Source organism: Numenius arquata, unplaced genomic scaffold (assembly GCF_964106895.1).
Source record: "Numenius arquata unplaced genomic scaffold, bNumArq3.hap1.1 HAP1_SCAFFOLD_543, whole genome shotgun sequence".
Lineage (NCBI taxonomy): Eukaryota > Metazoa > Chordata > Aves > Charadriiformes > Scolopacidae > Numenius > Numenius arquata.
The window spans coordinates 36,561-58,572 of NW_027415694.1; the positions used below are offsets into that span (position 1 = coordinate 36,561).

The following is a 22,012-nucleotide window of genomic DNA, read 5'->3' on the forward strand; positions in this document are numbered from 1 at the left end:
ATTTCCACAGGGAAAACCAGTCTAAACAGTTGACGCAATGTGGGAAAGAGGACCCAGGAATAATCATCCTGCGTCCCCTGGAAGGGGTTAACACCGCTGTGGGGTTCTCTGGATTCAGGGCTGACATTCTCAGTCCCCAAACCAGGCAGTGTCAGCCACCTCCGTCCCCCAAGATGGGAGGTTCCTGCCGTCCTGCCTCTGACACGAGCAGCTCCTGAGCGTGGTTATGGGACCAGCAGCAAATGCTTTCAAGAGAGTCCAAGAGTGAGCTCATGCTGCCGCCATCCCTGCAGACCACTGAGCCGCGCTCACCGGGCTGAAGGCAGCGCCGGGGCGGGTGTTCTTTGCAGGCTCCTTGGCTGCTGTTCTCGGGGAGGGTGGGCAGAGCCCCGGGGGCCGCCGGCCTTTGGGCGCTGGGAGCGTGTCCAGCGTGTCCAGCATGTCCAGCAGTGGAGCTGCCGCAGGAGCTGCTCCTCCCTGCGCCTCCCTCCCCCACCGCTGCAGTGAGATGAAGCTACGGCAGGGGGAAATGGAGTGGAGGAGCCAGAACGAGCAAGGAGCAGCAAGAAGGAGACAAAGGAGGAGAGCGAGCGGTGGAGGGTGTGGGACCGGGAAGGAGCTGGAGCAGCTGGCAGTTCAGAGGGAGTTGCTGCGTTCCTGCTCTACTGCCACCACCCTCCATGGTACCCGCTTGGGGCACCCGCACATCTCCCTGCCAGGCCAAACAATGGGCCCCGTCTGATTTTATCCGGGGCCTTCCCAGCTGTGGGTACATCCTCTGCAACGCAGCCGTCCTGATTTATTGTTCACTGGATGTGAGCCGGCTCCAGTTCTCTTGCTCCCTCCCAGATTTGCGCTTCATGGGTTTTTTGGCACCCACATCCCCGTGCCCCCCTGCTGCCGGGGGCAGGGCACGGGGGGAGCTCAGCATGGCCACTTGTTGAGCTCCCGGTTTTAGACCAGCTTTTCTCAGGGTGGAGAGGTGCTGGGCTGCTCTTTGTCCAAAAACCTCTGTCTTCTTGCGGGCAGCCTCGCTCCCCTCGCAGGACGCGTCTGCTGTTAGAGGCGCAGCTCTCGGGCAGGGGGCTCCAGCATGGCCAGGGGGCGGGGGGTGGGCAGATGCTGGGCCATGCTGGGTGGATGCTGGTCCATGCGGGATGCAGCCTGTGGCCAGGTACCAGGGGCTAACCTGAGTGCTCTCAGGTGTGACCCGATGGCTGACTTCAGGTGCTGTCCTGGGCCTTCACCCTGGGCACCCTCTGCTCTGCCACGTTTTCACCCCCACTCCTCGTGAGGGATGGGTGACAGAGCAATCGGGCAGCAGGTACATGGCAGGCCTTTCCTCTCCGTGGGTTTTTTTCCATTTTTCCTTTGCTGCTCCCTCTTAACCAGCATCCTCTTGTCCACATTCCATGCAGGATTAAAGCGCACGCTGCAAAGGAGATCGAGCCACCCTCTGCTCTGCAAGTCACTAGCCATGGAGCAGATGAAGGGGTCAGCCGTGCTTCTGCTGGAGCTGCTAATTCTTGGGGGCCTGAGAGCAGGGAAGGGCTCTGCCGTCCTGGGCACCCTGGATCTACAAATAGACGAGGAGCAGCCAGCTGGCACCATCATTGGGGACATCAGTGCCGGCCTCCCCCCTGGAACTACTGCCTATATGTATTTCATCTCCGCACAGGAGGGCAGTGGTGTCACCACTGACTTGGGGATCGATGAGAACACCGGTATCATCAAAACAGCTCGTGTCCTGGACCGGGAGACTCGGGACCGCTACAGCTTCATTGCTGTTACCCCAGAGGGCATCACGGTAGAAGTGAACATCCAAGTGAATGACATCAATGATCATGCTCCAGCCTTTCCCAAACAACACAGCACCTTCCAGATCCCCGAGCACACACCCATTGGCAGCAGGTTTCCCTTGGACCCAGCCTTTGATGCTGACAGTGGCCTGCTCAATACACAAGGCTACGTGATTAAGGGAGGGAACGTGGGGCAGGCCTTCCGCCTGGAAACACGTCGAGGACCCAATGGGGTCCTGTATTTGGACCTGGTGGTCAGCAACGTCTTGGATCGGGAGAACCGTTCATCATACTCACTGCTGTTGGAGGCCTATGATGGTGGCTCTCCTCCCCGGAGTACACAGATGACGCTGGATGTGTCCATCCAGGACATCAACGACAATGCTCCGAGCTTCAACCAGAGCCGCTATCATACTCTCATCTCAGAGAATCTGAAACCTGGCAGCAGCATCCTGCAGGTCTTTGCCTCCGACGCAGATGAAGGTGACAATGGGGATGTGATATATGAGATCAACCGGCGGCAGAGCGATCCTGACCAGTACTTCACCATTGACTCCCGGACTGGAGTCATCAAGCTCAACAAGGGTCTGGACTATGAAGTAAGGAAGGTGCATGAGCTGGTGGTGCAGGCAAGGGATAGGGCTGTCCATCCCGAGGTCACCACAGCCTTTGTCACTATTCATGTGCGTGACTACAACGACAACCAGCCCACCATGACTATCATCTTCCTGAGCGAAGATGGCTCCCCTCAGATCTCTGAGGGAGCCCAGCCCGGCCAGTACGTGGCACGCATCTCTGTTTCTGACCCAGACTATGGTGAGTACTCCAATGTCAATGTCACGCTGGAGGGGGGAGATGGCAAGTTTGCCCTCACTACCAAGGACAACATCATCTACCTGATCTGTGTGGACCAACTTCTGGACAGGGAAGAAAGAGACTCCTATGATTTGCGAGTGACAGCTACCGACTCGGGAACACCCCCGCTGCGGGCAGAGTCAGCCTTTGTGCTGCAGGTGATGGATATCAATGACAACCCTCCGCTCTTCGACCAGCAGGAGTACAAACAAAGCATCCCCGAGGTCGTGTACCCGGGCAGCTTTGTCCTGCAGGTGACAGCTCGTGACAAGGACCAGGGTCCCAATGGGGAGGTGCGGTACAGCATCGTGCATGGCCGTGACACCCACTCCAGCTGGTTCGCCATCGACCCTGCCACGGGCATCATCACCACCGCTGCCCCCCTGGATTATGAGAAGGATCCTCAGCCTCAGCTGACGGTGCTGGCCACAGACAGGGGGACCCCCGCCCTCTCCTCTTCAGCGGTGGTGCACGTGGCCCTGCAGGACGTCAACGACAACGAGCCAGTCTTCAGGAGTAATTTCTACAACGTTTCCCTGAAGGAGAACACCCCTGTTGGGACCTGCTTCTTACAGGTAGGTACAACTGTCAGGGGCTGAGCTCGAGGGGGGCATGGCCAGGGGCTGTGGGAGGCCTGGGATGGGAGACCTGCCACTGAGGCTCTCTGGTGCGGTTGTCGTGGCTTCGGTGGGCAATGGCTGCCGCAGGAATGCCAGAACCAGGATCCTGTGCTTAGTGTGGTTTGGGAACGGGGCAGAGCACTGCTACAGCCTTTCTGGGTGATATCACTGATCCTGTGAGCACACCTCGAGGACGTCCTTTGTGCAAAGCACGGTGCTGGCCTCAGGACCTCAGCTAAGATGGAGTTCCACCATGCCCAACCTCGTGGAGGTGCCACGCAGGACACTCAACGTGGTGCTCAGGAACACGGGTAACACCTCCAGGAAGCTGCTGGCAGCCAAGCTGGTACCTTCTCTCTCACCCAGTGAGGTCATTAGCCTAAGTTCATCAGTGTTCGTAAGGCTGGTTGTGAACATCAGCACTAATTACGCACAATGGTATTGTTATGTTACCATGTGAACTGCAGCTGTGGGATTTGAGCAGAGACATGGACTGCATCGTCCTTCGTGTACTGAGAGGTCGCAGACCAGGCCTGCAGAGGGGCTGTCCCTCTGTAGGTTCTGCGGACCCCGAGATGTGCCAGAGATGCCATTTGTATTTTGTATATTTTGTGATTCCCGCATTTGCTGTTTTGGTCACAGCTCAGGCCCCGGAGCCATGGTTGCTGGGGGGAGGGGATGGACCCCACCTGAGTCAGGGTGGGGAGACATGGGGCTGATGGTGGGACACCCGATGGTGCGGTGGGGCAGCAAGGAGCTGCCAACCAAGGCAGTGTCCACACATTTTAGATGTGGTGTTGGGGGATATGTTGTAGGGGAGAACTTTGTAGAGTGGGGTTGATGGTTGGACTCAATGATCCCAAGGGTCTTTTCCAACCTGAATGATTCTGTGATTCTATGATTGTCCATTGAGCTTGGGTGTCCGGCTGAGGCCGTGAGGGGCTCTGGGGCCAGGAGGTGAGCAGTGCCCCTGGGGCCAGCAGGAATTCTGGGCCCATGAGAAGGTCCTGCCACCTGCCCAGGGAAAAGGGCCTCCAGATGGGCCTGGAGGAGGAAGGGGAGCTGGCGAGAAGCAGCGGTGTTTGGCTGTGCTGTGTGTGCCCTGCTGGGCATGGCGGCCGTGAGCGTGGGCCGTGATGGGTGTGGGGATGCAGAGACTGACGGGACGGGACAGGAGCGCTGGAGAGGGGCTTGTGGGGTGGGCAAGTGTGGGGACGGGGGGGAGAGTGTGGGGGGAAGGAGGAATTGGGTGGGAGCACAGGACGGGGGTAGAAGAGAGAAGGGACATGGGGCAGGGACGTTTAGGATGGGGCAGATGTGGGGGGGTGGGGAAGGGGGCAGGGTGGGACTGGGGGGCAGGTCTGGGTGGGAGACGAGGAGGAACGTGTGGGTGAGGGAAGGTTTGGGTTTGGCCTGGGCAGGGCAACAGCCGGCACCATCCCCAGAGCGGGGACGAGGACAGGGACAGGACCGGGGCTGGGGACAGGGATGGGCAGGGGTCGGGGTGGAGAAGCCCTGTGTCCCCGGCGAGGGGGGGTCCCGGGCATGTGCAGGGATGTCTGGGCTGCGGCAGCCCCCGGAGGGAGGGCCTCCCTCTCCTTCTCCATGCCTTCCTGCACGGTGCCGTTGGCCGTGTGGGAAGGCGTTCTGGAAATGCAATCGGAGATGGCGGCCGGGCTCCTGGCTGCGGGTGTGGGGCAGGCGGGAGGCAGAGCAGGAGGTGTGGGGTGCCTGGGGCGGCGCAGGGATGGCACAGGGAGACTGGTCCGGCCATGGCTGCCCGGGACGGTGGGGCCGGAGCAGCAGAGGGGCCAGCCCAGCTCTGCGCCACGCAGGGGAAGGTGCTGGCCTGGCGGCCGGCAGCGGCTGAGGGTTTGGCCAGATCTCCATGGTCTTGGCTCAGGCCTCGTGTTTCGTTTGGAAACGGCGCGTCTGGGCTGAGCACAGGTAACTCCCGCGTGGCCTCGGCACAAAGCAAACAGCTCACACATCTGCTGCTGCTTCCTCTGCGCCGGGAAACGTGAGAGGATGGGAAAGGAGGCCGGCCAGGCTGCCGGCTGGGCTGCGGGCCGCGGCGGGAGCCAGCCAGCTCGGGGAGCCGGGCAGGGCCACGGCAGGGAGCCCGGGTCCCAGCACGGCCACCCTGCAGCTGCGGCAGCCCTGCTGCCCCAAACGGGAGGGGTTCAGAGGCGCTGTCGGGGTCCATGGTGGTCCCATGGGATCACCCGTGTCAGGCATGCTGATCCACAGCCCCTGCGTGCAGTCGATCCTGCTTGACTCCGTCTGTCTGTGGCTCCTGGGCATCCCTGGGAGGTTAGAGGGTCTCTGTCAAGGTCTGGATTTGGTGCAGACCCCCATAATGGTCTTGAGAGCTTTAGCCATGGGCAGGCCCTGCCGGCGCGATGTGCAGGACACGGGGCAGCCTCCGGGTCAGCACGGGACCGCATGGGTTCCATTCTCCATCTGCCATGTTTCTAAGCAAGAAGCCCTGGGAGGACCAGGTCTATTTTCAATGGCAGCATCTGCTCTCCATGGGCAGGACAGAACAGTTGGAAGGGAGAAGTCCATGTGAGTGACCAGAAGAGACGTGGGGAAGGTCAGGAGGTCTCCTGCCCCCTTGCACACACCATCCCCTCTGCCAGGCCGGCCTGTGTGTTTGGTGAATGAACAGAGAGAAGCAGAGCAGGTTGCTGGCCTGAGCTCCCGAGAAAGAAAAAGGATCTCATAACATCTTCTGTATTTATTACTCATGTTTATCATGGTCCAGGTCCCACAGTAGCAGACACTGCACGAGCACTAGGCAAAGGAAATAGCAAACTCTCAGTTCAAGTCTGAGATGAGAGAGAAACACCAGTGGAGAAGGAGCCCAGGAATCAGCGAACACGACACTGAGGGGTGGCCATTGACAGGTTGTCTCTGTGGCCATGAGTTGATAATAAAGAAGCTTTAGGGCTGATCAGACCACATTCCAGCGCTGTGGTTACGTGGTGTGAAACACTGTTCTGGTGTACCTTCACCCTGCTGTCTTAAATTTGTTTTAAACATTTGACTTCGTACCAGCAAGCTGCAAGCATGGTCAGATACTGTCTTTCTGGGCCTTTCTAAGTTCTCCTGCTAAACCAAGTATTGTCTGTCCTCTGGCAGCCGGCATGAAGCGCGGAGAGCTGTGTAAGCCCCATGTTGTGAGCACAGGCTGATTTGAGAGAAATGAGAATGAGAGGAGATGGTGGGTTATTGATTCTTGCACGGATCCAATAGTAATGGTTTTGGAATCAGCATTCCCATGTTTTCTTTGCATCCATACACACAATTGTTGGGGAACAAGAACATCAGAGATGAGAAGCTGACCAGCAGCACACCTAAGGTACAGTCTTAGGACTGGGCCGTTTTGAGACGTCTGATGAGTTTTGAGGTTTGAGCAGGGGTTGTGATTCTGTGGGGGTGGCTGTGCTGCACGCCTGGCACTCCTGGGCTGTTCCCCGGGGAGGAAGACCTGCAGGAGGTGCTGTAGCCAGGCCACATGCACTGTGTGTCTGAGAGAAGGTTTTGATGGCTCATCCGGATGCATCGGGCATGCTGCTGACGGGGGCGGCTGCGAGAGGACACGCACGGTAGCCCTGCATGGGGACAGGGACAGGGACAGCGAGAGGACTAGTGCTCACCGGCTGCTGCCAAAGAGGGTGGCGGGAGGTGGGGAGGACATGGCTACATGCATTCGTTTCCTTGGGATGAGGGATTTAGCATTAACCTATTTTCAGACCTTTGCACGACATAAAACAGGCCTCCCCCTCCCCAGGAACAAGAAGCCAGGCTTCCTGAGGCAAATGGGGAGAGGGTGGGCGTGCGGTGAGGGGAGGGAGCGCATCATGCTCTGGGGGAGCGGGCGGTAACGTGGGAGGGTCTGGGGGACACAGGGAGCGGGGACATGGGGGAGATGCTGGTACATGGGGAGGTTGTGGGGGAGGTGAGCGCTGTTGTTACCGCCAGAAGAGCTGCATTTGTTCCAAATTCCTGTGAAAGTTATTTCCTTGCGCTGCCAGCAGCCTCCTCCTGGGCTTGGCACAGCAGCCAGCGCCATGATTAATTCAAGTAGCATTTCCCCTGGAGCTGCAGCAGCTTTTCCACTGAAGCCGAGAGGCCCCAGCCCCTCGCTGCTCTCCCCCATGCTCCGCTCCTCCCCCAGCCCCTCGCAGGGCTCCCTCCTTCCCCTCAGCCATCCCCAGCCCCTCGCAGCTGCCCCTTTTCCCTCGCCTCTGCTTCAGCCCCAGGCCCCTTCTGCCTCCTCTTCCTCCCGCAGCCCTTGCTCACGCACTCTCTCCTCCATGTCTGCCCACTGTCCCACACCTGCCTGCACTGCCCCACAGAGTGCCGGCCCCTGCGTCCCCCTCCTGGACCCCCAGCCGCCAGCATCCCCCATCCCGTCCCTCTTGTTCTCCCCGCACTCCTTGCCCACTCCCCCCAGGGACCTGGGCTGTTTTGCCCCCAGAGTGGCTTTCCATGGCCGTGCCCTCCCTCACCTGCATGGCCCTTGGGACACTCCAGTGTCCCCCTGCCCCCCATCCCTGCCTGGTCCCCTGGGGTCACCCTACGTGACAAGCTCGATCTCCCACTGCCCCCAGCCCCGCTCTTGCCTGCACGTCTTCCCAGCTGTGCTCCAAGCTCTGCACAGCCCAGCACCCTGGTTCAGGGTCCTCCTTGGTGTCAGTGCCCCCAAGGAAACCGTGCCAGACCCCGTCACATCCCACCCTGTGCTGTGCTGCCCCGCTCGAGCCCCCCACCCCAAGCTCTCTCCCCCTGCAGAGGCCCTGCTCTGCTCCTGCACATTCTGCTGGGGGTCCCGGTGCCTGCCGCCCCCATTTGGCCTCCCATATGCCCCACCAGAGGGGACACCTGAGTGCCTGCGTGTGAGCCTTGCTCCTTCTCTTTCTGTGCCTTACTCTGCCCCGTACCCAGGGGCTCCCCGAAGGGCAGCGTTCACCCCCAGGCTTCTTCAGTCTGTTGCCCAGCCTTGCCCTCCATGGTTCTACCTCCCTGCCCTGTCTGTGGATAAACCGCCTCCCCTCCTCCTCTAACCCTGGGGCTTTGTCCCATCCCAGAGCAGTGCTGGAGGCCACAGGCTGCCCCTGCTCTCCATACCTCGCTGTGTATGGCTGTGCCTGTCCGTGCTGGGCTGTGGCTGTGGGGCCACCAGCCAGAGCCCTCCCTGTGCCCTGTGGCTGCTTGTCTGCGGGGAGCCCGGGGTGGGAGTGGGCAGAGCCTGCAGGCATGCAGAGGGTCCCCTGGGACATGGAGCTCCCGCAGCCCCGGGGTCTGTGCGGAGGGTCCCTCCGGACATGGATCTCCTGCAGCCCCAGGGTCTGTGTGGAGGGTCCCTCCGGATGTGGCACTCCCGCAGCCCCAGGGTCTGACCCTGGCCTCGGCCACGTGTGTTGGGCCATGGCTGGGGCCAAACCCCGACCCCGCTGACTCCCCCGGGGCCTGAGTGCGCTGGAGGCCGAGAGGCGGCCCGGGAGCCAGAGCCGGCTCCTGAAATAGCAGCCGTGGCCGCTCCCTGGCTGCTTTTAGCTGGTCAGCAGCGGTGCCAGGGCTGGGGAGGGCAGGGCGCCTGGCACCCGCTCAGGCAGAGGAGCCGTGCGTGGGATCGCTGACCACACTGGCGCCAGCCTCCCCTCCTCTCCCACCAAGAGCCGTCACTGCGAGGGGCGGGAGCCCGGAGCCAGATGTTTGCCAAAGCCACAGCGTAACATGTGCGCAGCAGAGATGCAGCCAGGGCCGGGCTCCAGATGAGCTCCCTGCCTGCTGCCTGCGATTGCTGGAGGGGAGGACAGCGGGGTAGGGAGGCCGAGCTGCGGAGCAGCACCCTGTCCCTTCCTGGCAGTGTGTAGAGGGGAACCCGGGCCGGCAGTGAGGCTGGGGGGGCAGGGACAGCTGTTTGAGGGCTCTGGTGCTGTGCTCCAGGTGGGTCTGAGGGAAGGAGAATCCTTGACTCCTACGGGTGATGCAGCTGAGGACCCCACTGTGGGGCTGCACTTCTCCATCCACCCTGACTCCAGGGAACATAAGAGCTTTGTGGGGCCTTGGCTCCACTCGTCCCTCCTGTCTTGCTGAGGACTAGGAGGAGGGCATGAAACAACGAGGCCTTGGTGCCCATCTCTGTCCTCCCAACGCTCCATGCACTGGGGAGAGGCACACTTGCCCGGTGCCTCCTTCCCTGACGGCACTCGTAGCTCCCTAAAACCAGTGCTCTGGTTTCTTTCTGCCTAACCCTGAGCCATCTTGCTGCTCTTTGTCACCCACTTGTGCTCTGTGTGGCCGCAGCACTCCCCTGGGGGACTCGTTAGCTGCAGGGCACACTAGCCACGGCTTCTCCCCAGACCCGCAGGGAAGAAGGGGCTGGGAGCAGACACTGCTGCACGGCGCTGCCAGGACTGGTGGAGCAGATCAGCTCTCCAGAAGACTGACTGGAACTACACGGGGAACTGGGAGGCTCCGGATCGACTGGAGCTCACAGAACAGTCAAGTTTGATAATCTGGTACAATCTCCCCTGCTCAAGCAGGGCCATCCGGAGTTGGTTGCCCAGGACCATGTCCAGACGACTTTTCAGTGCCTCCAAGCACGGAGACTCCACCTCCTCTCTGGGCCAGAGCTTGGTCTCCCTCACAGTGAAAAAGTGTTTCCTGATGTTCAGAGGGAACCTCCCGTGTTTCAGTTTGTGCCTGTGGCCTCTGGTTCTGGCACTGGGCACCACTGGGAAGAGCCTGGCTCCATCCTCTTAGTGTCCTCTTTCATGTATGGATGATCTGCCCCCTGAGCCTTCTCCAGGCTGAGCAGTCCCAGCTCTCTCAGCCTGTCCTCATAGGAGAGATGCTCCAGTCCCTTCATCATCTTCATGGCCCTTCACTGGGCTCTCTCCAGTATGTCCGTCTCTCTCCCGTACTGGGGAGCCCAGCACTCCAGCTGTGGCCTCACTGGTGCTGAGTAGAGGGGCAGGGTCGTCTCCCTTGACCTGCTGGCCACAATCCTCCTGATGCAGCCCAGGAGGCCATTTGCCTTCTTTGCAGCAAGGGCACGTTGCTGTCTCATCTTCAACTGGGTATCCACCAGGACACCAGGGTGTCCACCCACCTTTTCTACCAAGCTGGTTTTCAGCTGGGTGGCCCCAGCATGTCCTCACACCAGGTTGTCCTCACACCAGGACTTTGCACTTCATCTTGTTGAACTCCATGAAATTCCTCTCAGTCTGTTTCTCCAGCCTGTTGAGGTCCCTCTGGATGCAGCACAACCCTCTGGTGTATCAGCGACTCCTTCCAGTTTGGTGTCATCAGCAACCCCGCTTAGGGTACACTCTGGCCTGTCATCCGGATGGGCGCAGAATGGCTAGAGAGCAGCCCTGAGGAGAAGGACTTGGGGGTGTTGGTAGATGAGAAGCTCAACATGAGCCGGCAATGTGCACGGGCAGCCCAGAAAGCCAACCCCATCCTGGGCTGCATCAAGAGAAGTGTGGCCAGCAGGTCACGGGAGGCGATTCTACCCCCCTCTACTCTGCACGCGTGAGACCCCACCTGGAATACTGTGTCCAGCTTTGGAGTCCTCAACACAGGAAGGACATGGACCTGTTGGAAGGGGCCCAGCGGAAGGCCACGAAGATGATCAGAGGGATGGAGCACCTCCCCTGTGAAGAGAGACTGAGAGAGCTGGGGTTGTTCAGCCTGGAGAAGAGAAGGCTCCGGGGAGACCTCAGAGCAGCCTTCCAATATCTGAAGGGAGCCTACAGGAGAGCCGGAGAGGGACTCTCTGTCGGGAAATGTAGTGACAGGACAAGGGGTAACGGTTTTAAATTGGAAGAGGGGAGATTCAGACTAGATATTAGGAGGAAATTCTTTACTGTGAGGGTGGTGAAGCACTGGAACAGGTTGCCCAGGGAAGCTGTGGCTGCCCCATCCCTGGAAGTGTTTAAGGCCAGGCTGGATGGGGCTTTGAGCAACCTGCTCTAGTGGAGGTGTCCCTGCGCATGGGAGGGGGGTTGGAACTCGATGATCTTTAAGGTCCCTTCCAATTCTAACCATTCTACGATTCTATGATTCTATGATTCAGGCCTGTCCCAGTTCTCCTCCCTGGCACACAGGTGGTGATTGTGCCAAACTGCAGCTATTTTATTTTAACATTTTGCATTTTTGAGTGGATTTCAGTTTGCACGTTTCTCCTGCCGTCACGCCTTTTACACACAAGCGTTCACATGACCCTCACCATATTCCTGAGTTTACAGGATCTGGCTCATTGCATCTCTAAATATTCACGATTTGTCGTGCTTATAGACTTGGGAACATCCTCAGCCTTTTTATAGTGTTCACAGTTTCTGCAGACACGGAGAGGCTGCCCAAGGTACCGAACATCCGCGGGGGCTGTCTGTGAGGGCTCACTGCCCCTCCAGCAGCTCAGCCTCTGAGTGCTTTTGTCCCCCCTCCTGGGGCACGGTTGCAGCACTCATTAACAACGCCCATAGTAAATACCTTGTCTCCCAAGTCTGTGGTGAAATGCACCTTTTCTCCTAAGGATGCTCTTGGTTTCTGGTCCTGGGGTCAGTCTCCAGCTCCTGATCTCCGGTTGGATCTCCAGGTTGTCTGCTTCCTTCAGAGGCTCTGGTCTAGGCTGCCCCCTCCTATTTCAGAGGTGAATCCCCCCTGCCCTCCCTCTGCCTCTCCTCCTCTTGCTTCGCTTGGTTAGCAAGGAAAAATCTCAGTTCCCCTCCATCAGGTTTTCCTTTGCAGCCCAGCTCTTGGTTTGTGCTGCTGCACGGCGTGTCGCATGTTCCCTCTTGTGTTCTCTTCTCGTTTCCCTTGTCTGGTGTAAGGAGGAAACAGCAGAAACCAACACAACCTTTTTCCAAATAACCTTAAAATTGCCAGCCTGTCTTGTTAGGACTCAAGTCTGAAATGTTGACTAATGGAGGGCACAGGATCCTGCTGACCTCTGCTGTCTGGTGCCTTGGTATAAACTTGTCCCAAGCTGAGTCCAGGGGGTGGCTCACAGCCCTTGGGAGAGGGGTTGGTTCACGCTTCTTTCTCCCTTCCCCGGTGAGTGTTTTCTCTCTCTGTCTCTCTCTCTCTCTCTCCCATCTTTCTTCTCTCTCTCCCATCACCTGGGAACTCTGGGCCTCCGCCAGCACGAGGAGGCTTTGCCCTTGCTGGGACCCAGGAGTGGGAAGAGTTGTCTGAAGGATGGACCCTGAACACGCTGGAACTGTGGAAGCTTGGCTGCTTTCAGGAGCTGCTAGAGGTGGGCCCAGGCTTAGTGCAGGGGTCTGTGAAGCCAGGGCAGTGCGGCAGGAGATGCAGCCCACCGGCAAGGCTGAGGGAGTGGAGAATGAACACACAAGTGTGAGTAGGTTCTGCTGTGGGACTCTGGTGAGTGGAGCCTTTGCAGGACGTGAGGCGTGGAATCGGCTGCTGTTTGCAGCATCTGGGAGCGTCACTGCGGGTTTGCGTCTCTGGGAGAAGTAGATTCTGTTGGAAAGACCTCCCGGGAGTCTGTGCTGTTGCGGTTCCCCACTGGACATCAGCGTGCTGGGACCGCCGCTGTGGGCTGTGAGCAGAGGTGGGGCAGCTCCAGAGTCCCACGGTGGTCCCTGCGTGTGGAGGGATGCGGGGCTGCTGCACGCCTCTGGCTTGGTGCAGGGACACAGGTATCCGGGGAAAACCCAGCTAGTCCTCAGCCTGTCAGGTTCACGGGGATTTGGGGACTGTGTGGACGGAGCCCTCCCAAATGTCCTGTGTTTGCCCGGCCCCACAGGCACAGGGAAGGAACGTGTGGGCTCAGAGGGAGAACAGTGAACCAGCCTGTGGGGATCAGACTGGGAGAAGAGGACGGGGGGCATCTACTGCTGGGACAGGGCTGCTGCTGAGTGTGCAGCGGTTGTGAGTCCTGAGATGGGGGTGCAATCCTGCCCGGCAGCGTGTCGGCTGCTCCCCCTCCCCAGCTGGTTCCTCATTTAGGACCTTAACGAGAGTCGCTCTGTGCCTGTGCTGGGCCATTGCTGAAGGTGTTAAGCAGGAGATGTCCTCGGGCTGGTCCCTGTGGGGCTCTGCTTGGCATCTACCCCAGGCAGAGATAGCTGATGGACCACCACCCTCCGAGCCCAACCCTCCAGCCTGGTTTGGACCCACTGGGCTGTCCAGCTTTCCAAACTGTAACATCCTGCCTTAGGCAGGAGGATTGTGGAAGAAGGCGTCAAAATCTTCTTAAAGTCAAAGTGATTGCCATCCACAGCTGTCATCCCTTCAGCCTCAGGTCCCATCCTCACATTGCAGAAAGAACACAGGATGGTCAGTCCATGCTGGCTGTTCCCCTCCCAGGCTCCTCCATGTGGCCAAAAACATGCTCCAAGAGGACTCACTCCTTGATTCTCCCAGGAACCAAAATGTGGCTGACAACAGTGTAGATCCTTCTGGCCTTTGTTGAAGGGGGGATGCCATATTTCACTGAATTTCACTGAATTTCACTGAATTTTTTTAGAGTTGGAAGGGACCATATAGATCATCTAGTCCAACTCCCCTGCTGAAGCAGGATTGCTTAGAGAATGCTACTCAGGACTGCATCCAGGCGGGTCTTGAAAATCTCCAAAGAAGGGGACTCCACACCTTCCCTGGGCAGCCTGTTCCAGGGCTCTGTCACCCTCACCGTGAAGAAACTCTTTCTCATATTTGAGTGGAACCTCCTATGTTCCAGCTTGTGCCCGTTGCCCCTCGTCCTGTCACTGGGAACCACTGAAAAGAGTCTGGCTCCCTCCTCCTTCAACTCACCCTTGAGATACTTATAGGCATTGATAAGGTCTCCCCTCAGCCTTCTCTTCTCCAGACTAAAGAGTCCCAGCTCTCTCAGCCTTTCCTCATAAGGGAGATGCTCCAATCCCTTAATCACCTTTGTTGCCCTTCGCTGGACTCTTTCCAGTAGTTCCCTATCCCTCTTGAATTGGGGAGCCCAGAACTGGATGCAATACTCCAGTTGTGGCCTCACCAGTGCAGAGTAGAGGGGGAGAATGACTTCCCTCGACCTACTGGCCACACTCTTCCCTATCCAGCCCTATTGCTTTCCTCCCGTTGCCAGGGATCTCCCCTCATCTCCACTGCATTTTCCAGAGCAGCCCTGTTTTCTGTCAGCATCCATTGATGCAGCCTCTCGGGTTCGTATGGATCAAGTTCACTGAGAAATCCTGACCCAAACTTCATCGCTGTCTGGCAGCTCTCTGAACCCTTCCAGAAAGCATGGAGGCTTGGGAGACTTGGTTGGTGAAGACTGAGGTGAAGAAGGTGTTGAGTGTCTTGGTCTGACCTGTGTCTGCTGTCACCGAATCACCCACCACACTCAGAAATGGGCCCTTATTCAGCCTTTTACTACCAATGTGGTGGTAGAGGCTCTTCTCAGCACCCTCAATCTTCCTTGCGAGTCTCCACCCCACTTGAACTTGGACTTTCCTGACACCATCCCTACATGCCTGGGCAATGTTCATAGATTCCTCCTTCGTAGCTCGCCTCTGCGTCCACCTCCCATATGCTGCCTTTTTGCATTCCTGCTTGGCCAAGGTCATCTGCTGATATGTCTCCTTGTTTTCCTGAGCGCTGGGATGCACTGTTCTTCTGCCTGAAGAATGCTGTGCTGAAGCCTTCCAGCTTTCCTGGGCTCCCTTGGCCTTCAGAGCTGCCTCCCATGGGATCCCTCCCACCTACCAGCTCCCTCTATAAGCTAAAGCCTTGCTGAAGTCCTGGCTCTGCTCTGTTGCTCTCCTTCCTCATTCCCTTCAGGATCCTGAACCTCACGGTCGCTGCAGCCAGGGCTGCCACCGTTTGCCACATCCTTGGTGGGTCCTCCCCTGCCAGCAAAGAGCAGGTCCAGCTGCGTCACCCCCGCTTGGCCTTGGAAGCTGAAATTCTTTGTGAGAGCCAGGGTCTGTGATCCAGAGGCTTCCATCAGGTACTGCTGCCTCCTCGGCAGCTTCAGCTCAGGGGTTTCCTGGTACAGCCTCCGTGTCCTGTGTTTAAAGACTTTAGTGGATTTTTCTCTGTAAATGTGGGTAGTTTCTGAATCTCTACAGTTCGATGTCACTGTGCCCTGAAGTGAGGTACTCCATGTTTTTACATTTGGTTGAGCCCCGCGCTGCCGGAGAGCACCCGCTCCGCTGCACTGGGACATGGCCAGCAGCCCCGCGCAGGCTGAGCCCAGCTTGCTGCCCGGCGAGGGGACGGGCGGACATGGAGGAGGACCCCATGGCCCTGGGGACCACAGCCCGGGGCCAGGTCCTGGCTCTGCATGGCCGCAGCAGAACAGTGGGCACAGGGATGTCCCAGACAGTGGGCAGCAGAGGGAGCTGGAAATATGGGGAGCCATGGAGGTGTCACTGGGGGTGACAAGGGAAAGGTGACGGTCCTAGTGCCCATGTGAGTGTCTGTACTGGGGCTGGGCCGGGACGGAGATGTGTGGGGCACGAGAGGCGGGTGGGGATTGGTTGTGGGGCACAAGGTGGGGATGGAGATGGAGCTGTGTGGGGCACAGGAGGCAGGTGGGAATGGAGTTGTGTGGGGCACAAGAGGCAGGTGGGGATGGATGTGGGGCACAGGAGCTGTGTGGGGCACAGGGTGGGGATGGGGGTGCTGTGGGGCATGCAGAGCTGTAGCCCATTGCAGCCAGACCTGGCCGTGGCTGGCACAGGACAGTGCTGGGGACACCAGTGCTGCCCGGGGCTGTCCTGGGAGGATGCTGTGAGCAGAGTGAGGGGACAGGGCACGGAGAGAGAGCTGTGCTCCGTGTGCCGTGCACAGCTCCAGGGAGATACTGCACTTGCAGCCAAGCAGATCCTAAGGAGGCAGAAGGACAGGGAGCACTGGCCTGCACTGCTCAGGAACCCGAGTCTCCGTCTCCCTCTCTCCCAGACCAAGGAGCTGATGCTCTCAGAAACACGTCCCATGGGCAATAGTGGGGTGCATTCACACAGCCGCTGTCTCCTGATGGCAAAGGATTTCCCTTTGGAGAATGGGGTCCTACAGGGTGGAACAGGGAACCTACCCTGACCATGCACCTGGTTTACCCGGGAAGGAGGTGGCTGCCTGGTCCACCCACCAAAACCAGTACAGAGATAATTTCTGAGAACAACAGCCCCTTAGTCCTGCAAGGGCAGCCAGACTCAGGGGTGGCAGCAGTGATCAGAATTAGCTCTTCAACAGAGAACATAATGAACCATGGACACAATTCACGTCTTCCTTCTCACTGCTGGCCTGGCTGTGACTGTGACTGGGAACATCTGGGCTCTTGAAGTCAGGGCTCCAGGGTCACCACATGGAGCACCCTCTGGAGTCCCACCATGGGGAGGGAGCTGGGCTCCAGCATCGCCACTGCCCGACGGCATGGCACGGAACGTCGTCACCCGATGCAGGGGGTCTCCCTGCACCGGTGCTTTGTGAACCCCTCTCTCCTTGGCAGCCAGCGCTGCAGCCGCACGGACGGTGTTGTGGGGCAGGAACAGCCCTCAGCCTCTGCGCCTTGTGCCTGGCGTGTCCGTGGAGATCCTGCTTGTGCAGGAGGTGACCGCACAGCTTTGTCCACTTCTCCTCTCTGCGTGCTGACCTGGTGGGCTCAGGCAGGTGTATCGCTTCCAGCCGCAGCCTTTCCTTCTCTCCTTTCTCCTCTCACGTGGCTCCTCCTGGTTCCCGGGAGGGAACGGCCAGTCTTGATCCTGAAGGATGTTCAAAGGAGCCGGAGGAGGGGGTGCTGTAGGGGCTGCCTTGGGGCTCAGGGCTGTTACTTCTCCCACGCATTCAGGCAGCAGGCCTTGCACAGCCCCGAACGGGGTGTTTCCCAACCCCATTTCCCTCTTGTTCCTCAGGCAAACATCAGGACCCTCCTGAGTAAGCTAGAGGCTTTGATCCAAGATTTGGGGTGGTGCAGATCCTGGGGCTGCCCTGTGTTAGCTTCTAGCAGAGTTCCTAGAAAAATATCCAGACTTGGTTTAAAAATTTCCAGGAGTGGTGAATTCACCACAGGCTGCAATGAGCTCTTTTGGTGGTTAATTATCCTCACAGCTAACGATGCGCGCCACGTCCCAGGCCGCGTGTGCTCTGCAGCCTGGTGCTGGCGTGGGGGTGACATGGCCTCTCCTGGGCCTTGCGTGGGCTGGGACAGGCAGGGTTTGCCTTAGAGCACTGGTCCACAGGCGGTGCCGCAGCAGGATGGGGACGTGGAGTGGTGGACACACGGGAACTTCTCTGAGGCTGCCTCACCCCGCTCTGCTGCGGGTTTGCCCCTGACGCCGGACTGTCGGCTCCAGGAGGATCCTGCAGGAGATGGCTCTGGGTCCCGGGGAGATGGGGCTCCACTGCATGATAGTCAGAGCTCATCTGTTCCTCCCCCGTCCCCAAAACCTGACCCAGCTCCTGTGGCAGAAAGCTGGATTTCCAGGGAGCTTCCTGTTGGTGTCTGTTGTGGGATGGTGACTGTGGGAAGAGAAAGGAGGCTGCTCTGGAAGCAGCGGAGCCCGTGGCCCGAGCAGCCCCAGGACATTTCCTTACCCTGGCCAAGCCTGGTGCTGTGCAGTGTAGCTGATGGGCATTTTAGAGCAATTCCAGGGTGAAAAGCAGTTCGTTTTGAAGGAAATGTTATTAATGTGCCATGCAGTGCCTGTTTCAGTCACCATTTATCAGTCTCAGGTGTGTTTCCATCTGCAGCAGCAGAGAGCCTGACCAGCTCAGAGCCGGGCACGGCACACGGCTTGGGCTGTGGGGAGGGGGCCATCACCCCGTGACAGGGTCCAGCAGGGAGCCCGGATAGGGGTCATCTGAGCATGGGGGGGTTTCCAGCAGTGTTGGTGAGCTCAGGTCTGTACTCTGGGGAGAGCAGCCCCACGGCAAAGGGCGCTGGGGCTGGCGGAGGGGGATTGTTGAGCTGGGGGGGGGGGGGGGGGGCAGGTGGGTCCCATTCCCCAAAGAGCTTCCTGGGGGGGCCGCTGTCATGGCACCGGTGGCTCCGAGTGCTCTGTGGCTGGAGCAGGGCAGGGGGACCCTTTCTCATGGCGCCTCTTCTGGCACCAGCTGCAGGAACAAATGCTCTGTACCAGGAGCGTGGTGCTCGCTGTGGGCTCTCAGCTTCTCCCCTTGGGCACCCCCTCAGGCCGGAGAGCTGGCGAGGGGCTCTCTCAGTGCTGTCTCCCCTCCCTGGAGGCCATGGATCCTGGGCACAGCTGGCGAGGGGCTCTCTCCATCACTGCCTCCCTCCCTGGAGGCCATGGTTCAGCGGGTAGGAGAAATGGCGAGGGACTCTCTCCATCAGTCTCCCCACCCCAGAGGCCATGGATCCTGGGCAGAGGTGGTGAGGAGATCTCTCCATCACTGCCTCCCTCCCTGGGGTGCAGAGCGTATGTTCTGGGGGAGGGAGGTCCCACCTCCACCTGATTTATCTTTTCCTCCCTGGCCCAGCCATTCCCTGTGCTCTCCCCTGTTGTTCCTCCATCTCTGGTGATGGGGCGAGCGGTTGGGGTTGGGGAAGGAGCCGTTCCAGCCCCCGGCCGGGCCCTCTCCTTGGCGCCCGCGCCGCGTTCCTGCGCTCCTCGCTGACGGGAGCCGCGGCCCCAGCGCCGCTGCGGGGAGGAGCTGTGGCTGACGAGGCCTGAACTCCGCTTCACCCGGGGCTGGCCCCGCTGCCTCCCTCCTGGCTCCTTCCTCCAGCTTTGTTCTCGGCGGAGCTCCTGGCTGGTGGACGAGCCCTGGGCAGCAACGTGGGGTCGGGGGGAAGGAGCTCTTTTCTGCCTGCCCGAGCTCTGCCAGGAGCAGGGAGCAGTTTGAACCCTCCTGCTGTGTCCGTAGCTGCTGGTGCAGTTCGTGTGCCCCAGGCTGCGGTGGGACCTGGGTCACAGGGCAGTGCCACCCCCCGGCATCAGCCGGCTGCTGGGCAGAGCCCCGAGAGCAGCACAGAGCCAGGGCCATGGGGAAAATGGGGCTGAATTTCTTCCTGTCATGTCTGAAGCACCTTTGTGGAAGAGAAGGAGCAGAGGGGCAGGGCAGCTGCTGGGAAAGCATGGGTTGCCCCTGGCCAGGGACACCCAAGTCAAATGGGGTGCAACGGGGATCCTTGGCGTCTGTGTGAGGCTTGGCCTTTCTGCGGCCCCTCACCATATGGCCTTTGCCTTTGCCTTTGCTAAGGGAAGTCTGTTGACCCGGGTCATGGATGCTGCCCCAGGGGTGCAAGAAGGGAGGTATCCCCTGGAACAGGGCACCTCTGGTGGTGCAGGGACCCACGGCAGCGCTGCAGGTAGAAAGTGCAGCTCCTGCGAGTCTGCGGTGCTGTGCTCCCCCAGCTCTGTGTACCCCCCACGGGGATCGGGCCAGCAGGGGCTGATGCTGGGGTCACCCCCAGCCGCCTGCAGCACTGGCCAGGGCACTGTCTGCAGCCAGAGAGCCCTGGCAGGCCCCGTCCTCTCACAGCGAGGGCTGCAGAGAAAGTGGTGGCTCGTCTGGGACAAGAATGGCAGGGATGAGGTGGCAACTGTCGGTCTGCTCTACTATGGCCAGCTTTGAGGGCCGTGCAGTGGTTGTGGGCCATGGGGCAGAGAGTGGCACTGGGTTGTGGTGGTGATGGGCTGGGTCTGGCTGGTGGTCTGCTCTGTGGCGCTGGCCCTGCTCATGTGGCGCCTTCCCTCTCCAGGTGACAGCCACGGACGCAGACAGCGGTGCCTTTGGCTCCCTCTCCTACTCCATTGGTTCTGGCATCGGCAGCGTTGTCCCCACGCAGTTTGGCATCGACAAGCACACGGGGCAGCTGTGCACAGTGCAGCCTCTGGACCGTGACGAGGGCACGTCCGCCTACGATTTCACCATCACTGCTGTTGATGGGGTGAGTGCTGGAGAGGGATGCGATGCTGCCAAGGCGGCACGGTGCAGGGGATACTGCTGTCCTTGCCCCTGCTCTTTGCACCATCTCTGGTCTGATCCGTCCACAGGGCGGCCTGAATTCCATGGTGTACGTGAAGGTTTTTCTGGAGGACATAAATGACAACCGGCCCGTGTTTTACCCACTGGAGTACGCTGCCAGCATCAGCACGCAGAGCATGCCCGGCACAGCCGTGCTGCGTGTCACTGCCCACGACAAGGACGAGGGGCTGAACGGCAAAGTGAGCTACCGCATCGTGCTGGGGAACTCGCCCCCGCTCTTCTCCCTCAACAAGGACACGGGTGAGCGAGCGATCAGGGGGCAGCCATCAGGGCAGTGGGGTGCAGGCGGCTGTAAAGGCCAGTGTGTCTATTCCTCTCCCTGCCACATCTTCCCTGCCTCGGCTTCTCCAGCCTCTGGCAGCCCCTTCCCACACTCAGTCTCTGACCTCTTGTTTCTGCTGCCTGCTCTGTTCCTCATTTGTCCTGTCTTCCTGCCTCTCCCCCGTTCACCATCCCTGACGCACTCACCTTCCCTCCCACACGCTGCTCACCTTACCCCATCAGGCTGTATCCTGCTCCATTTCTTATCCCTGCCCAGTTCCCCCCTCTCCCCTGCCCAGGTCACTCTCCTTCCCTATCACTCTGTCGCACCTTTCTCATTACCTGCATCTGCTCTGCCTTGCTTTGGCCACCAAAACCAGAGCAGTTTCTTCTGGGGAGGTGGGTGTGTGGCCGTTTGGGGCTCTCAGCAGGACAGGAAGGTGTCCTGTGGTGAGCACAGGCATCAGGGTCTCTCCACACTCGTCCCCAAGTTCCCAGAATGTGACTGGGCTGAGAGAGGTCAACCAGCCACCCTAATGCAGCAACACCTCCTTTGTGGGGCCTGTTGAGGATGGTCCTTCAGTTCTCCATCTCCAAGAGCCTCCCTGCAGCTTTGGCCCCACCTGCTGTGTCGTCACCCTCACCCTGTGCCCTGGAAGCCCTGTTCCCTCCTTTCCCTCTCCCAAGACCTGCATCTGGCTCGTTTCCCCCAGCGTTCATCACTGCTTAGCTCGGGCTGGGGCTTAAGGTTGAGAAAGGAGGATCTGGGGAGCCTTTCCCAGGAGGGTTCCTCTTCTTTCCTCCAGTTCCCCCCTGGGACACACATTGTTTGCTGCCCCCTTAGGTCTTTCTTTTCAAGCTTATGGTTTGTCCTGTTCCCTTGGTGACAGATGGCAGGTGGGGGTGCAGGCATTGAGCCCCCTGAACTGCTTTCCTCCCTAGGTGTCATCTCCCTGTCATGGTCCCTGAGCGGTAAAGCCAACACACTGGTGCAGCTGGTGATCTCAGCACAAGACGGTGGGGGCCTGCAGGCACAGCCCAATGCCCGGGTGAACATCAGCATCGTGGAGGGCACGGTCTCTCCCCCCGTCTTCGAGCAAGCCCAGTACTTCTTCACAGTGCCTGAGGACGTGCTGCCGGGTGCCAGTGTGGGGGCTGTCCGGGCCCAGAACCCTCCAGGTACGGGCTTGTCCCTTTGCCTGCAGCCACTTTCCCTGTCCCTGCGTCCTCTTGAAGGTCCTGTCACGGTCCCTTGCAGAGCAGCCCTGTCCTGGGAGCTCCATGCATGCACAGAGCCACGCACAGCCGAACGTGGACCTGTGTGATTGTCCCTCAGCTCAGGGCATGCTCTCACACCTGTACTCACACACACCTGTACTCACACACGTGTGTGCACACACATCTGTGCATACATGCACACGTACACGGTGCCACTGCACAGCTCCCGCCGGAGTCTGCCGCAGACGGCGCTGCCCAGCCCTGCTGCGTCTGCAGGGGCTGAGGAGG

At 59.5% G+C, this 22,012-nt stretch overlaps 1 protein-coding gene across 1 annotated transcript in view; it reads left to right on the forward strand.

Annotated features, from left to right (window-relative positions):
* Window positions 1-1,477: 1,477 nt before the first annotated feature.
* DCHS1 (dachsous cadherin-related 1) overlaps window positions 1,478-22,012 on the forward strand; it is a 46,562-nt gene continuing 26,027 nt past the window's right edge. Inside the window, exons 1-4 of the mRNA XM_074167877.1 lie at window positions 1,478-3,229; window positions 19,959-20,147; window positions 20,254-20,485; window positions 21,449-21,685. Of these exons, the coding sequence (XP_074023978.1) occupies window positions 1,478-3,229; window positions 19,959-20,147; window positions 20,254-20,485; window positions 21,449-21,685 (2,410 nt within the window). The remainder of the gene's footprint in view (window positions 3,230-19,958; window positions 20,148-20,253; window positions 20,486-21,448; window positions 21,686-22,012) is intronic.